General features: G+C 39.7%; 1 protein-coding gene across 1 annotated transcript in view; it reads right to left on the bottom strand.

Annotated features, from left to right (window-relative positions):
* Positions 1–1,697: 1,697 nt before the first annotated feature.
* Positions 1,698–17,221, bottom strand: part of khdrbs3 (KH domain containing, RNA binding, signal transduction associated 3) — a 127,780-nt gene continuing 112,256 nt past the window's right edge. The window contains exons 8-9 of the mRNA XM_078267615.1: positions 5,360–5,412; positions 1,698–2,768 (exon numbers count right to left, since the gene is read on the bottom strand). Of these exons, the coding sequence (XP_078123741.1) occupies positions 2,677–2,768; positions 5,360–5,412 (145 nt within the window). The 3' untranslated portion in view covers positions 1,698–2,676. The remainder of the gene's footprint in view (positions 2,769–5,359; positions 5,413–17,221) is intronic.

Raw genomic sequence — 17,221 nt, 5'->3', positions numbered from 1 at the left:
GCCCAGTTTTTCATTTGTGCTGCCCATAGGTGCTGCAATGGGCAGGCACAGCCCACCCAGTGGCTTGTTTGAATTTGGTTGACCAATCACAACACAGTGGGCCAGCTGACCAATCAGAGGGCTGGGCTTTTCAGGAAGGCGGGCCAAGAGCTCAGACAGAGTGTTTCAGGCAGAGGAGCTGCAGCAATGGGCAGTATGAGAAACATATTATGTTTTTTGAACATCAAAGCATGAAAACCTGTTCTAGTAGACCCCAAAAGTAAAAATATGATGCTGAAAAGGAGTATAATACGGGCTCTTTGAATGTTTACATGCAAAATATCATCATAAACATCTTACACAACACAGAAAACAACATACCTTTAGCACCAATGAGACAATTGGACGGATGGCCAGGTCTAGCCAGGACATCGACCTAGAAAGGAATATTTAAAAAAAAACACTGTGACCATGCAAGTTCACAACATAATCATATTTTACAACTAATTTTATGAAAACAAATGCCAAGACATATTTTGTGGTTCAATTATTGTTACAGAGGATATGTTTTATCAAAGTCTTAGGATAGTTATTTCACAGTTATATACAGTTCGTTGAAATATTACTGCTATTTATTACTTTTTTACAGTATTTTTGTTACAGACATCTAATTATTCCCAGCTTTGTGGCTAGATTATGAACTTAACAGAGACAGGAAAACATATTACATTTAAGTTTAGAGAGGGTTTATGTTCAACTAACGTTAGGGGAGAGGTTAAACTGGGTCAGGTTGTTTACCTTGTGGGACGGAGGTCTTTTTAAACAGCTACTGCCATCCTCTCTCTGCGGAGGAGAGTCTCTTTAATGGACGGGGCAAAGGCAGCCTCTTTAAACGACTGGGAGAGGGTCACATGACCGAAGGAGAACAGAAAGAGCAAAACAAGAAGAGAGAGCAACCCCCCCGCTATAAAACGATTTTGCTCCATAATTCCAGACAATGACTGATATGATTGAGTGGAGGACATCGTTGACTACATCCATACTGAAAATCATACAATTTGACTGTATAAATTTGATGATTTTTCAAAGTAAGAGTCCCACATTTCTACCCTTAAAATGACTTCAAATCCCCCCCCACCCCCCTGTACTGAACTGAACATGGCCTAGAGGTCAAGGAGGCTTTCATGCAGTGCTAGCAGCCGTTTCTGTCAGGGTAAACACTCCAAGAGTTAATGTGTGTTTACTGATGATGCTTGCGGGATCAGCGTGCACTTCCCATCAAATTATATGAACAAACACAGCAGATAGGAAGTGGCGACGTCGTTATCGCTAAATCCTCTAAATCTCGGTCGGACAGATTTCCAACAAAATGCATCACATGGCGTTCGAATACAAATAGGAAACCGTTGTTATCAGATTACCAAGGTAACCTACAAGGTCAAAGCCATTTGCTGTTTGTAAGTAACATTTTTTGTTTTGTGTGGAAATGCCATCACGCTACCACTTTGGATTTTTTGTTAGAACATATGTTGTTTTAGCTTGTTTTTCACTTAGTTATGACAATATACATTGTGTTTTTATACGCTGCAGGATAGATTTTCAAAAACATATCTAGGTTTTCATTTGCGTTTGTTAGTTTAAATTATGAGGCTTATTTATGAGTCCATAATTATTCTCTCGAACACAAGTGGTTTCTTTCAAAATGTTTATTCAGCATCAACAAAGAAGAAAATATTAAAGGGCTTACATAAGCTCAAATGATTATAGTTGAACACATCTCTAGATGGAAATGATTACCAATCACCAGCATGGGATTTTGTATCTTAAGAGTCATTATTAAGCCTACAAAGTCAGAGAAGTATCCGGTATTAAATCAAAAAAAACGACATCAAAATTACTTATTTAGAGCATCTAAATATTTCACAATAATGAAAACAGCTCCTGGATAGTTTTGCAGCTCTGGTTGTTTGCTGTACATAACGTATGAGCAGCTATTTATAGACGTATTAAAGTGGATGTTTTAGGGGGCATAATCATGAACACAACTACATAGGCTTTCTCAGAATAACACAGCCGACAATATCCACAGTTGCACACCATGCTTTTATAAGCCCTTTAACACTAAAGAACTATTATTTTACAAAAAGGAGAAAACAGCAAAAACAATATGTATACAGTATGACTTTTTTCTTTTTCAGTTTGTAAATGTTTCATTTACAAGGGACACAATTTCACCAATTACCCCTCAGAAAGAATATCTACAGTACTGCACTTTCCTAGAACTAAGCTACTACATTTTAAAGTGATCAACCACGCAGTTCAAGGTTTGAAGAATAGAGGGTGACAAATTAAGTTGCACTGGCAGCTGTGTAGAAACATTGTATCGGCAGCTTGCAGTGATTCACTAATCATTACCAAGTAAAATAGCTTGGTACAATGTCACTCTTCCCTATCACATAGCTGAGAGAGATACTTCATGTACTATGGAGTCTTTCTTAATCGCAACGTCCAGTCGATTTCTCCTGGAGGAAAGGATAGATTACCTAAATTGCTTTGCACATTTTTACCAGTGGGAGTATGGTTTTTGTTATTTTGCTGTTTAGTTTTCAATTCTAAAAAGGTGGGAGCGTCCATAAAAAAATCCATTACTTGGGTTGAAACAGCCATGAGGACTCAGGTGCAGGTTGTATAAACAGTTCAATATCTGGTGTATGGCTGATCTCTGTACACTCCCTTGGTTGTTCGCGCCGGCGGTGCCTTGCCGCGATTGTTTGCCCACTCTTCCACACCTGATTAAGAAGAAAAGGACAGAAACAGATGGGGGGAGGGGTTACAGAGGTGTTACACTTAAATCATTTACAACAACCCGTGTACGTCATTCAAGCTCTACGCAAATATATTATACTTATATACACACATATTCTCCCTGTCATGAAAATAATGCAGCGCAAAGTTGGGAGCACTTTGACTGCCTGGTATCGATGGCGCTCATTTCATAACAAAAGCGCCGCTTCAAGCCGGGCAAATAAACAGTGACTCACACCAAGAAGCTTGACTTTCACCTGGAAAGATGCATCTCAGATAATTGAATGAGAGGATCAAATAGCTACTTGAAAAGGAACCCATTTAGTGGCTCCCAGCAAAAAAGGTCACAATTACCATTAGCCCAAATCAGCCCCTGTTCACCCCCTGGTACTGTCAATGTGAAAGTGCCACTATCGATGGCACCCTTTGTCTGATCTTCAGCCAGCGCTGAGACTTCCCTAGAGCTGAGGCTCACAAAGGCTTATTTTTTTTTTTTTTTTTTTCCTCCCTGTGTACAGGCTCTCTGTTGGCAGCACATAGCCAATACCCCTTAATTAAACCTGTCACCCTTTCACTGACAGTCACTTTGAAGAAACAGACCAAGGTAACCTTGTGTTTCGAGAACAAGGATGCACATCAACGCTGTTTATCTGTTCCCTTTGAACTGTCACAGTGTGACCCACGCGCCAGCGGTTTTCATTTTATGTGCAGGTAAGCAGGGCTCTAATGAGTCGGAAGGTGCTTAGTTCTTCCACTTGTGTGGTCAGAAAAAGTTGGGAAAGCTTTTTTATTAGCTTTGGCTTCTGAAAACACATTAAAACCTCTAAAGCATGAGATGAACACACTTCGGTAGGTTTAATGATGCAGAGGAGATAATCATTATAATTATGTTGCAGTCAATCCCTAACAAAACGTAAAAAGCGTTTACATAAAATATAAAATGTATCTAAGTAATCTAGGATTCTATATCCATCACAATCCAGATCAACACTGGAGTCTTCAGAATAAAACTGCACACACATTGTCAGAATAGTTTTGTTTTAGATAATAAAATAGGACACACCAAAACCTCAAAGTCTAAATAACTGCTATAAAGAGTTCATTTTTTATGTTCTAGTTCACAAATAGGCTGCAAATTATTTGACTGTATATATATATATATAATTTAGAGATGGATCAACCTTGAGCTGCAGCACGGTCCACTGTACCTTACTGTCTGTTAGGTCTGCTATCATTTAAGAGCACTCTGCAGCAAACATGTCCTTGTCCCACTTTTTACTGTATCTTCTCAAAGGCTGACACAGTATTGTTGAACTTTGTTTCCATGCTCAATAAACAGCCTCTAAACCAGAGCGCAGTCACTGAAAGTGCTCTTAAACATAAGACGACATTATTGTCCTCTGGATATCCTGCTTTTTCCTTGTCTGTCAAAGCACTTTGTAAACTCTGTTATCAAATGTGCTATATGCATAAAGTTATATATTTGGATTCATTACATGAGTGTCATAGTTAACTCGCGATTAATTGCAAAATGCTCAAGTGGTATGTGAGACCCAAAGTACTCCGGTGGTAACTCAGTTCTCAGAAAGTTGCCAAGTTGGCACCACTGTCCACAACGTTACTGCTGCAGCTCACGGATTTCCCAAACTACAGAGCAACATCACAGAACGTGCGTGCGTTAATCGCACGTTAAAATAAAATAAGTGGTTAAAAAGGAAGTTGTGTTGATTTTGATAGCCCTAGAGTAAAGTTAGTTTTATTATTATTATTATTATTATTATTATTATTACTGTGTGACTATGGCACACATGTTGTCATAATGCAGGGTAGAGATTGTGTATATTAAGCTGAGCAGGATGAACTTGATGTGTAAGAAAACACAAAGACAGTTGATGGCTATTATCTTTTGAATGCTTTTCGCACACTGAGATGTTTAACATTCCACATGAATTCACATTGAATCTATTTTGTTCACTCTTCATTTATGAATGAACTTTTCGCAGAAAGTAAGGTATGAGCACCCTAACCAGCTGCCTGGGGTCGACTGACGTGCTGGTTCTTTTGAATGTGGTTTTTAGACGTTTTAGTGAAGTCAAAGTAAAGAAAGGTAGATGTGTAAAGTGACTTTGCAGCCCCAGCATCAGCTTGTTAAAGTCTCCCTGCTTTTGACAGTTTCTTTTCTCCTCTGAAGTAAGAAAAGCATCAGCGCTTGAGGGCAGCATTTGGCATTGGGATTTTTTTTGCAGTCAAAAACTAAATTCAAAGTCAGCGCGCAAGGTTTCTTGAACTTTTATACTAACACTATTTTACATTTTTAAGGTAATTTGTTTATATAACACTGTAACTGGTCATAAGTGGATTGTTTTCACCTAATGAGCCCCATGAACTGAAGTAAAATAGACGCTGAATTGTGAATAAATTTGTGAAAAATGTATATTTTGAACGTGCATGGGACATCACACATCAACCAGATACTATGATGACTGAGATGAAGCAGTGCAGAGTCAGGAACTACAAATTAATGTTCTGAAAATTGACAAAAGATATTTGGGACAAAGAGAGGTCTGCGACTCACCGTATGAGTCATATGATTCCCCACTGTGTCCATATTCATAGTAGTCATCTGAGCTGTAAACAGAAAGAGCAGGGAGGTGAATACATAGGAAATAAGAGAAGATGCAACAATCAACAATCAATGCAACTTATTTTCAGTAGTATGGTAGAAGATCAAAGTCATATTTATCATGATGCAATCACATCTAATTTCTACAGTGGCAATAAAGAAAAACACAGGAAGTGTTTTTGATTTCAGATATACTCTGCTGGATATAAAAGTAGAAAAAGAAACCAGAGGCAGCTTTCAATCACTCAAAAGTTCTGCCACATTTGTGGTTTTACAAGGCAATTTCCCTCCACCGTATCTCTGCACAAACTTCCAGTTCCATTTCACTGCATATGGAGATCTATGAGAGGTGGCAACTTTAATGAAAAATAAAAAGATGGGGAGGTGAGTTGCATAGCGGTTCACTTCTCGCATATTTATTTCTTTATTTGCGGTCGCCGTTGAGATGCTGACAGAACAATCCTGCGTCAGTATCATTCAGTAACCGCGCTATCATTCAAGAGGGGCAATTCATCATAAGGCTGCCACTGAGCCGACACCAGCCATCACAGCTGGGTCCTCTCCGCCTGCCTGTCTGTCAGTCAGTCTGTCAGCGACAGCGGCACCTCTCTGCTCTCCGGATTAGAGAGCTGAAGGCACCATCCAAAGCCCCGACACACCGCATCAACACCGGCCGACTGCTGAGGGCACAGAGGTGACAGTAATGGCACACCTCGGTGGAAGTAACGAAGTACATTTGACTCCAGTTACTGTAAGGGAGTAGCTTTTTGCGGTGTGATCTTAAAATGTCAACCTGAGGTCTGAGAGTTTGAGACACTCTGCTTCTCTATCAAATTATACCAGTTTGCAGCACTCCAGGAAATCAATCTCTACTAATTCTGTCTGCGTTTACTGAGCACACTCATAAAAAGTGCAGCTGCAAAGCGAAGCTATAGCGTAGTTATTAATCTTTCCACTTTACATATTCCAATAAATTCCCGGACAAACTGAAGATGTTCTACTCAGTGTTTTCTCTATTATACAGAGAGGTACTATTATTTAAAAGTGCTACTGTATGGTGCAACTATGACATAAAGTGTCATCATACAGGTTTGAAGATACAGAAGGCTATTAAACTAGAAGATTGTGTGATTATAACACATATATTCTCTTTACATTAAACATTGTACTCCGTTTGTCATGCTTTTGGTATGCTTCGGCAGTTGTAAAAAGCCAACTATAATCCTGCTGAAGGACGTGTTAACACCATGCTAAATGCTACAAGTTAGCTAAAAGATGAAGCTAAATTGGTCAGTTGCTGTACGTTAGCATAGTTAGCTAGTTTGTTAGCTAAGACACCATACTAGTTAGACAACAACCAAATTAATGAAAATGTGCAATGTAATGCAGTATATTTTACTTACTCATTACTTTTTTGATGCAAAAAGAATGAAATCACTCTTTGAAAAAAAAAGTATGAAATATTCTAAGGATGCACTAATGTGCTATTAATGCACATTTGGGTTTAATTTTAATCATGGTAACAGAATTAGAACAAAACCACTACTCTTTGGTTTTACCCAAATCACAAATTAACTAATTCATTCTTTCCCCCTCATACCTCTTGTTGTATGTAGCCGTAAGGTAGTTTTGGTTTTATTTGCCCAGGTTTCGTCCACCACTTCACGCTAATAAAATGCAAATAAATGCAAATGTGTTCCTCCCAGCACTGAAACATTACATTAAAAAAATGTAACTGTAATTTGTCTTTCCAGAAAAAGTGTTACTCTGGATAATCCTTAGAACACCCTGTCAACAGTTTTCATATGGGGTATTTCTTCAGTAGAAAGTAGTTCCAGTGAAAACCATTCAACTCTGTGTGTTCTGTGGATCATCCAGAATAATAAGGACAATATACTTTGCTTTTACATTTTTGAAAATGTAATTACTCTTTGTTTTTATCCATTGCTAAATATCAGTAAAGGAACGAGAAAAAAAAAAAATGCTTTTTTGTATCGTGGGTGAAGTGATCCTTAATTTGAAAGCCTTCCAACAACTGATAATGCCTCTCAACAGCAACGACATGACAGACTGATTGGTTGTTTTATGGTTTTCTGCAACAATTTCTTGGTGAGGATAAACAAGACAACATGACCAAATAGAAGGACAGTGGGAGGAATTGTTTTTAGGAGCACTATGGCGGCTCAATGAGACATGATATAGCTCCCTACAGAGGCTTGTGCGTTTAGTCAGGCTTTGCATACATTTTGCATAGTTCATAATTTAACTACAAACAATGCCAAGCCAGCAGAAGCGAACAAGGCTCCCCCCCCCCCCCCCCCCCCCGCCCCGTGCTAATGTAGTCTCCCTCCAAGAAGCGCGGCATTGGCTGCTGTTGCTATGAGCGTGAGGTGTCAGGAGTCAGCTCTCGCGGCAGGGGTGCCGCCATGCATCTGCCACGGGTGTCAAGTCACTGCAATATCCTTGACACCATTCATTGGCCAACAGAGACAGCAAGAGGGAGAAGAGGGGGAGACAGAGAGAGAGACACACGTGGCAACTGAATGCGTGTTTTGGCTCGTTATGTTGTGTATCCCGAGACAAACCCTGACAGGGTGCTAAATAATTAGATTTCACACATTGCCAAAATGCAGGGGTGTATTCCAGAGGTCGCCTTGAAAATAAACATCAGTTTTTATGAATGTCAGATAATCAATTTGCCACAAATCACAGGTGCTTGCAGATATATTAAGAATATGCATGTGGAATATTGGGTGATCCTGGGCTTTTTCTGTACGTATTTCCTCTTTCAAATTCAACTTAAAAAAATCAAAATCCAAATAAAACAGACAAGGATGCAGCACAGCAATGCTAACACTATTTCAGAGGTGTGCTTACATGCTGTAGGATGTCAGCATTTTCCCCCTGCATTTAATATCACTGTTTATCTCACAAAAAACTGTAAAAAAAAAAAGAGTCCTTTTCACTTAATCCTTGGGGTTTCTCAGAGGTTGTCAGAGACGGTTGGCCTAGTGCTGCAGGCAATAATCATGCATGAATTTGCTTGTCGTTCCTCTGGGTAGGTGGACATTATTAGGATTTTGTCGTCAAATAAATTACATTTATGTTTTCAGCATCATTGTTGCAATGTATTTGCAATTTGCTTTATGTTATTATGAGCTCACAGTTTTCTACTTTTTGGAGTGTGCTAACGTTCTCGTACAGCTTGAACAGCTGGGCTAATGTTAGCTATCATTAAGTCAGCCCTGTAACATTTAACAGTCAGCTATTGAAGCAACCTTAACTAAGGGGGGCATATTAAGGAAAATGGGGATTGCCTGGTCTATGTATGGAATTAGCAGTCTCAAATGTTATTTAGCGCTGCTTAAAAATGTCTTTTAGCGGGCACAGTTGTAAAGTTAGTGAATATATTTGGTTTCATATGAAACAAGATGATCCAAGGAATCCATTAATACCAACCATGTCATGCTTGTCGATAAGGGGGTTAAAAACAATAATGTTCCAAAGTAAGGCCAATTTCAAAGGAGTCTCTCACCTCAAGATTTCAGAATAAAAATGGATTATACAAATAATTAATTTCTTCCTCCATACGTGATAGAACTGATTTGTTATCATGTTTTACAGTGTGCTGTAACTACAGATTTAGGATGATGTTGTAAGTTGAACTAAAAAGAATACAGATTTAACATTTCCCCGACTTACTGTAATCATGTTTATTAGTACAGTAATCACCACACACCCCGTTAAATACATTGTTCTTCTTTATTCAAGACCAAATGAATCCGCAGTTGTACATGGTTGACCCTGATACAAAATTATAGTATAGTAAGGGCGTTTTCACACCGACAGCTCGGCAGTTTGGTTGAATCGAACTAGAGTTCGTTTGCCTCGCTGGTGCGGTTTGTTTGGGCAGGTGAGAACGCAGCAATCAAACTCTGGTGCGCAACAAAAGCGGACCAAACAAGCGTACCGAGACCTGCTTGATGATATGATCTCAGTACGCTTTCAAACTCTGGAGCGGTTCGTTTCTGGTGAGAACGTGATCCGTACTCAAACCGCACCTACTAATGTATGTGTACTCCGCAAGTCTGAGCTAACGTCTCCTGTAGTCAGGTGTGTTTAGCAATCTGCGATGCAGCAGAGCAGCAAACTGTAGCAGCTTGCAGTGTTTCTAACACAGAAATAGACTGCAGTCAAGCTTCCCGTCCGTCACTCGTATCTCTGTGGTCAAACCAGCTGCCGCTAAAATTGGAAACAGACGCTGGCAGAGCAGAGCGAAGTCTCGGTGACCAGAGCAGATGTAGTGACGTCTCTTGCGAAACAATGTCTGATAATTTTACTGAAATCCATTCTACATTTATCATCATTGATTCCAAATCACAGCTTTGCGTTGTCAGAAGTGCACAGCTGGCAGCATTAACACAAGCATGAGCTGAGGTGCCTGGAGTGGTTAGATCTCACTCCATATATTGCCCTGTCATAGGTGTGAAAGTGCTTTGACTTTCTAAATTGGTCAACTTTTGATTTGACATTCATTGGTGGAAGGCGTCTGCTGGTTTTTGTCTCCACAAACTTCACCGGCCAAGAACAAAACAAACCCATCTGTCTAAATCGCAGGCGTGGACGATAAGAGGCAAACACAACAGATAAGTGGGTCTCTTTAATCAGGGATCTCATTCCAGACCTACTTTTCCACAGGTAAAGACCCTGCCTCTCTAGCATATCTGTCATCTCTGTAAATGCTTTGTCTAAAGCACTGATGTTGCCGTTCCTGGGCACCACGAAACAGATGGCGGTGTTAAATCTGAATGATGTAGTACACGTCCCTAGTGGACTTGTTTGGACTTTTTTCTTACATCGCCATTACTCTTCCAGTCCTCTGTGATAAATTTGAAGAAATCTAGTAGGACATTACGAGGGGCTGCAGAGGTAATACAATGCCAGTGTGATGTGGAGAGGCTGCGATTCTTTTGTTAGCCTATTTCTTGCATAGTGCTAAGTTTAACTTATCAAGACTTAAAACCTTAAGCAAAAATACTTCCTTGTGTAATCATATTTTTCATTCATTCTTGGCACAAGGGTGAAAAAGTGAAATGCTGAGAAAAATGCCCCACACCGAATGCTCTGATTTCACCGGCTCTGTGGTGATTTCCATTCACAACAATACAATAAAAGTTTTTTTCGCCACCATTTAGTATGAAATGACGCTCACATATCTTCAATTCAAAACCCTCTTTATGGATATACTGGTGATTGCTCAATGTGGTGGCTGATTGCAAAGCTATCTCCAATGCTGACCCCCTGCTAAGGAGTCACAAAGACGGACAAAATGGCCTACGGCAAAGATTTCACTTTAAAAATGAGTATTTTTTCTGGTTTTGAACAGACCATTGATGTTACTTTTTTTTTGGAAAGTACATAAAAATCCTCCTTCAAGGAAAATACTGCCTCCTTAAGTCAAGTCGGTCTACATTATTCTTTTAAATCCATCATTTGGAAACATGTTTGGGTTGTTGCATTGTGACTATCTGGAATATGTGAAATACTCTGTTATGTGTTTGAAGAAACATTACATTTACAATTGACGACCACTTTTTGTCTTGAGACAGAGAGAGGTGTAAATTCTGCCCTCCTTCCCCTTAGATGGTCTAATTCCCGTCACAGCACCTGTCACTCATCTTGACAAGCTGTCTACCTTGAAAACAGCATCTTGGTACCCAGCATCTGTGAAGCACTGCAGGCATTTCAGAGGCAGACAGCTAACACAGCCAATCTAAACCAAGATACAAAAAACACAATGCTGATATTCCCATTGTACTAAATGGGTGTTGTCTGCCTCAGGGCCCCGGCACAACAAGCACACCTCAAAGAAGTAGCACTGACAAAGGAAGGCTCAAACACACTGAATCACATACAGTTGAACACAACACAAAGACTTTAGCTGATGGCTTTCTGACCATTGACATGCATACATGTTGCCTGCATGAAAGGACACAGCAAGTCACTATGTGTCTGTAAAATAAAATACCTTGCAAACTTCACCCCACTCTGAATCTACTTTTAATGGTTTCATTGTATGCTTATACATTTTTACTTGGCTTGTTGTCATCCTGTGCTCCTCTTGTGTAAGAAGAAAAGAAAGGTCAAAATGAGGTAGAAACCAAAAAAAATTATTCAAACGAACCTTTGGAAATACTATGGGCCGTAGGCACCACAGACCTTCAGTTATGGCCCAAATGATATGTCAGGGCTCTTTAGTTTAGGTTCACCCAAGGGCATAACTTGAAAACCATTGTGCTGGCTACCATTTTTAGCCATGCTAACAGCATGGCTCTTGGAATGGCAATGTCAACCTGGTTGGTTGGTCCACCGTTTTGGTCCAGACTGAAATATCTCAACAAACAGTGGATGCATTTCAATGACATTTGGTGCAGACATTCATGGCTCTCCGAAGACAAATCCTACCGACTTTGGTGATTCCTGACTTTTCTTCTAGTGTCACCATCAGGTTGACATTTGTAGTTTGTGAAATGTCGCAACAACTGTTGGATGGATTGCCGTGAAATTTATTACACACATTCATGTCCCCAACAACAGGGGGTCCGGGACTCCTAGGGGGTCCTCAGAGTTGCTGCTGTGGGGCCGCTAAATTATTGTTTGATGGTTTTAAAAAAAAGGAAATATGCCTGAAAAAATACATTAACATGAATCCAACATATTATTAGTGAATATATTGATACTTTTGAACACAACATTGATGATTAAAGCTGTAGGCTTACTGGCCTACAGCTAAGGTAGCCATAAGGTAGCCATCCACAGATAGAGTTAAGGTTAAAGTGATGGTTCGGAGTAATTTCACTTGTGAAAAATTAACTGTGCCACATTTTAACATTAAAACATGATATAAAGATATGAATATGCCAAAAAAATGTAAAAGCTTAGTATTGTATGCACCATGAAACAGGTATGTGTAAAAGCTTTAAGCTGCCCTACACGTTATCGTAGGCCCAGTTTATTATGCAACTTAATTTTATACAATATATGTAGTAAGTGGTCCCATCTCTTTTTCAGGAAAGGGGTCCTTGGCCTAAAAATGTTGAAGACCCCTGATCTAGTGGCACCATTAGGTCAAACTATTATGACCAAATACCTACAAAATGAATGACATTCCTATCAGCCTGTTTTGTGCTAGTTAGCAAATATTAGCATGCTACAATGCTAAGATTAAGATAAACATTATATCTCCTTAACATCATCATGTTACTATTTTCATTGTGAGCATGTAGGCATCGACTTTAACTCAAAGCACCACTGTGCCTAAGCCTCAGCTGCTAGCAAGCTGTAGACTATTAGTCTTGTTTAAATAATATAAAGTAATTTACGGCTGCAACAAAGAATCGATAAAATCAATAAAATTCGATTATTAAAAAAGTTGGCAACGAATTTCATTATCGATTCGATTGAGCGCAGAGCGGAGCAGCGCAGAGCGGAGCAGCGCAGAGCGGAGCAGCGCAGCATGAAAGAAAAGAAAAAAGAGCAGTGCGGGGGTAGAGGAAATACGGAGAGAGACCGGAGAGACCCGTAACGTTGTTCTGAAACACATGGCGGAAGCAGAAAAATCAGTACGACCTAAGTCATCCAAGGTGTGGGAGCATTTCACACTAAATAAATCGAAAATGTGTTAATTGCAAGATAAGCACAAGCGACATGGCATGGCACAGGCGCACCACGGTGATGATTCAGCACCTAAAACGTAAACATGTTGGAGTCCTTGATGAGGAGGAAGGGAGTTCAACAGCAGGGTTAAGTCACTACAGAATCCTACTTTTGTTCCATTTTGAAGTGAGGAACGTAACGTCCCTCCAATAGCTATTCTGGTGCTGGTGTGGTGTTTACTCGTTATCCAGCTTGACTAGCATGACAAGCTAGCGTTAGCTCGTTAATAACAGTAGTAAAGCAGGGGTGGTATAATTTGCAAGACTAAAGACACGTTTTTATTCACTCGCCTTTTTTTGGCCCATTCATTTTTCAATCTATTGTCATGTATATATTCTGGGCTTTGTCCCATATCAGTTATTGTTGACAAATATATTTGTGTGTTGTACTTTTTAATTTCATTTTAAAGTTCTTTTATAGCACTTGGTCATCTTAAGCTGTGTTTAAATGTGGTGTACAAATGAACTTAACTTGCACTTACTACAATGATGGTAATAATTTAGTGAATAAGCTTCAAGTGAACGTGTGTGTGTGTGTGTGTGTGTGTGTGTGTGTGTGTGTTGTCTGTATCTGCTCTTTGGGTTACTTACCTTTACGCAACTATTAACTAAAACAACAAGTATGTATGTAAGTATGTTTTGAGTTGATGTAAATTAATGCTTTTTTGTTTTTTGTTTTTTTATCCGATTCATCGATTAATCAAAAAAATAATCGACAGATTAATCGATTATTAAAATAATCATTAGTTGCAGCCCTACAGTAATTATAATGCAAGTTTATCTAGTCTAGTACACCTATTGTCACCAGCATTAGAACTGTCACCAACTTCCACCCAACTACCAACAGCACTGGTTTCTACATGTTCTTCTGACTATTTAGCTGCTGGGATCTGTTGATGACCACAACACAGCTCACCATTTGCAACACAACATAAATATGAGACAGTATAGATAGATCATAAACTTCCTATTCCTATTTCCACATTTACAGCCCCCTACTTTTCTTTGGGCTGATATGACCAAGGCATTTTATAGCAGTAAGCTGGATGTGTGTATGTGTGTGTTTTGTGGCATTCCTTTATATCACAAAACTAAGCAGGCTGCCACAAGCATACGGTGAATGTCGTTTAGCATTAGCTAGTGTTATGCACCTTAAATCCTCCCTGTGTTGTATCTTGTTTGTCTGAATGTGCTTAAAGGAAGATTCTACATCGACAAAAGTGTCAAGGCATGGTTTGATAGCTTGCTCGTCTGTGTTTGATACAGAGGACATGGCAATGATATATTAATACATCAAGCCGTAGATATATTAAGGCCTTTCTAGTATTTGTTAGAGTAAAAATGACTAACTTGCCCCTAAGTTGTTTATTGACTAACACTAAGACTGGAGGATGGTGTGTGTGTTGGTGATGAGACTTGTTTTCAGTAGTTTTGGTGCCCTTTTCAAGCAATCGATTCTAAACTGCTACACCATGAAACTTAGAAATCCAGCCACTCTCCTCCTCTGTTCTCCTCCGTGCCCGTCTCTTGTATTAAGATTTACAGTCGTTCCTCAGGGGTGCATCTGCCCTTTAAAACACTGTCACACAGCTATCCTTATGCCCTCAGGCCTCCGAGATCCAGCCTACGATCTAGCGTACCAAAGCAAGATTTGAGGGAAGGTGCGAGGTGTCAGCAGCCGGCAGTCTCTGAGGTGTCAAGTATGAAATAATGCTTTGATCGCACCCGAGCTACGAAAGACAACCTCGCTGTGACCTCTCCAAGTGTCCAGCCTGGGCCTCGCCACAGCTGTCATCCCTCTCATTTCCCTACAGAGACGTCACCTTCTCTTTGCTGATAAAATTAAAGACGCTCTCCACACAAGCAGACGCCTCTAGCCTCCTTGACCTTAGCATTTGATTGGTACCGAAGTGCTGCAGCTTCTGATAACTCTCCTGAGAGGAAGCTCTCTGATGCCACTCCAAAAAAAAAAGATGATGGCTCGGTGCTCTGTTTTGTATAAATATGGTAAGAGGACGCTGTGCTGGAGGAGCTGGCGGATCGACTGCCATGGCTGTCATGCTGAGGTAGCGTTCCCAGAGGTTTCCCCTTGGCGTCAGCTCTCTTCAGAAACATGTAAATGTCGCAAAATGTCTTCAGGGCGTCTAAAAACAGCTTTTTAGCTTAAGTCTCATGTCTTAAGGTTGTATGCGCCTTATTTGCCATTCAAATTTAATTATGTCTAAATGACTCAATTCTGGCTGTTCTGTGTGACAGAATGTGAACAATATAGTGACACTGGTTGTCTTGTCTAATTTGTCAGTGGTTACTGTGTTTTGTCTTTGTGGACGGTTATGTGCAGTATAACATTTTGTACCAGTTAAACCGAGCTGTAAACATTAAGGTACTCTCACTGCCCAACAGTGATAGTAACATACATGTACTGTACATGTTAAAGCCAGTATCATCCGTGTAGGCGTCTTATGTAATTATAGTAGCATTTTCAAATGATTCTATTCCATTTAGTTTTTGTTTTTACAGAAATTAGGCAATCCATTTTCTTGGCTGTAATTCAGACAGAACTATTGTATTTTCTACTTCACAATATTTAAGCTATAGCTTTAGTTACATAATGGAGTTCAAAGGGCAGCGAATACAATCAAAATATGATGCAGAGATGAATATTTAATTAGCCAGCTGTAAACTGAATGACACAGTTTACCACATGAAAATACTTCTTACAGGTCAGGCTGTAATCACAACAGACATTTCTCTGCTCAAACTCAACGTGTGTTTTAGTGCTAACAAAGACTTTTTAAAGATAATTTTTTGGGCATTTTAGGCCTTTATTGTGACAGGACAACTGAAGACATGAAAGTGGAGAAAGAGGGGGGAATGACAGAGTCAAACCCGGGCCCGCTGCTTTGAGGCGTAAACCTCTATATATGAGCGCCCGCTCTACCAACTGAGCTATCTGGGTGCCCAGGATTGACTAATTTACTGAGTCAACTGTGTACTTTCGACTTTTGTGTTTTGTTTGTATCTTGTGGATGTTTTTTTCTTCATTCAATACACATCATGTGGAGGAAAGCATCTCGATACGCTAAACTGTCAACTATGTCAACTGCACCGTGCTCGACCAACCATACAAATACAGTACATACAGATAGTTTTGTTTTCTAGATCTGTGTAGAAAAAGGATTGAATGCAGGTATCGTCATACCAATGATTCCACTTCTGGGTACGGTACTGTGCCAAACGTGCCAACAAAAGCAGGCAAGAAGAAGATTGCAACAATGGATGTCAACAACACAGGATTTATAATAGAAAAAAACTAAATGCATTCCATGTGTTTGTCAAGTTTTAAACACACCATGTGTTTTGATGGGAAACACTGAATGTAAACATATTAGGGCTGTCAATCGATTCAAATATTGAATCGCGATTTATCGCATTATTGTCCATAGTTAACTTGCGATCAATCGTGAATTAATCGCACATTTTTATCTGTTTTCAGCGTACAAATTTAACACTTAAATAATGTTTCGTACTACTTTACAGTCTCTATCTATAGCCCTTAAAGGGATACTTCACCGATTTAGCATTAAGCTTTAAGCATTAAGACCGTGCTTACCTCCCTCATGTCCCCCTGAAACGAGAGATCTCTGTATTGTGGGTCTGGAAAAAATCTTCAGATGACGCAAAACAACGATTCTGGCATCATCGGAAGATTTTTTGCCCAGAGGCAATGGACTACAGCCAGTAGTAGGAGCTACTTCCGCATGTTTGTCGTCTTTACACAAAGTTTTCCAAAGCAAAACGAGCGTCAGCCATCTTGAATCGTCGCTAAACAGGCTCCGTCTTTCCCATACTGTCTATGGTCTTCTCAGCAGAAAACTTTTACATTTTTAACTTTTTGCATTCAAACTACGCAAGGCGTTAAGAGCGTTTAGTGGCGTTAAAAGGAATTTGCGTTAACTCGCGTTATTATCACGCTCATTTTGATAGCCCTAAAACATATCTTGGTCAATTATCAAAATCATTATTTTCTGATGGTCGACCAATTAACTCTGCACAAATATCGAGTCCTCTGGTAATTCTGTGTCTTATGAGGAAAGTC

The sequence above is a fragment of the Sander vitreus genome, chromosome 14, assembly GCF_031162955.1.
Source record: "Sander vitreus isolate 19-12246 chromosome 14, sanVit1, whole genome shotgun sequence".
In the NCBI taxonomy this organism is placed as follows: domain Eukaryota; kingdom Metazoa; phylum Chordata; class Actinopteri; order Perciformes; family Percidae; genus Sander; species Sander vitreus.
Note: the sequence above shows the minus strand (reverse complement) of the source record. Positions and strands in the feature narration are given on the sequence as shown.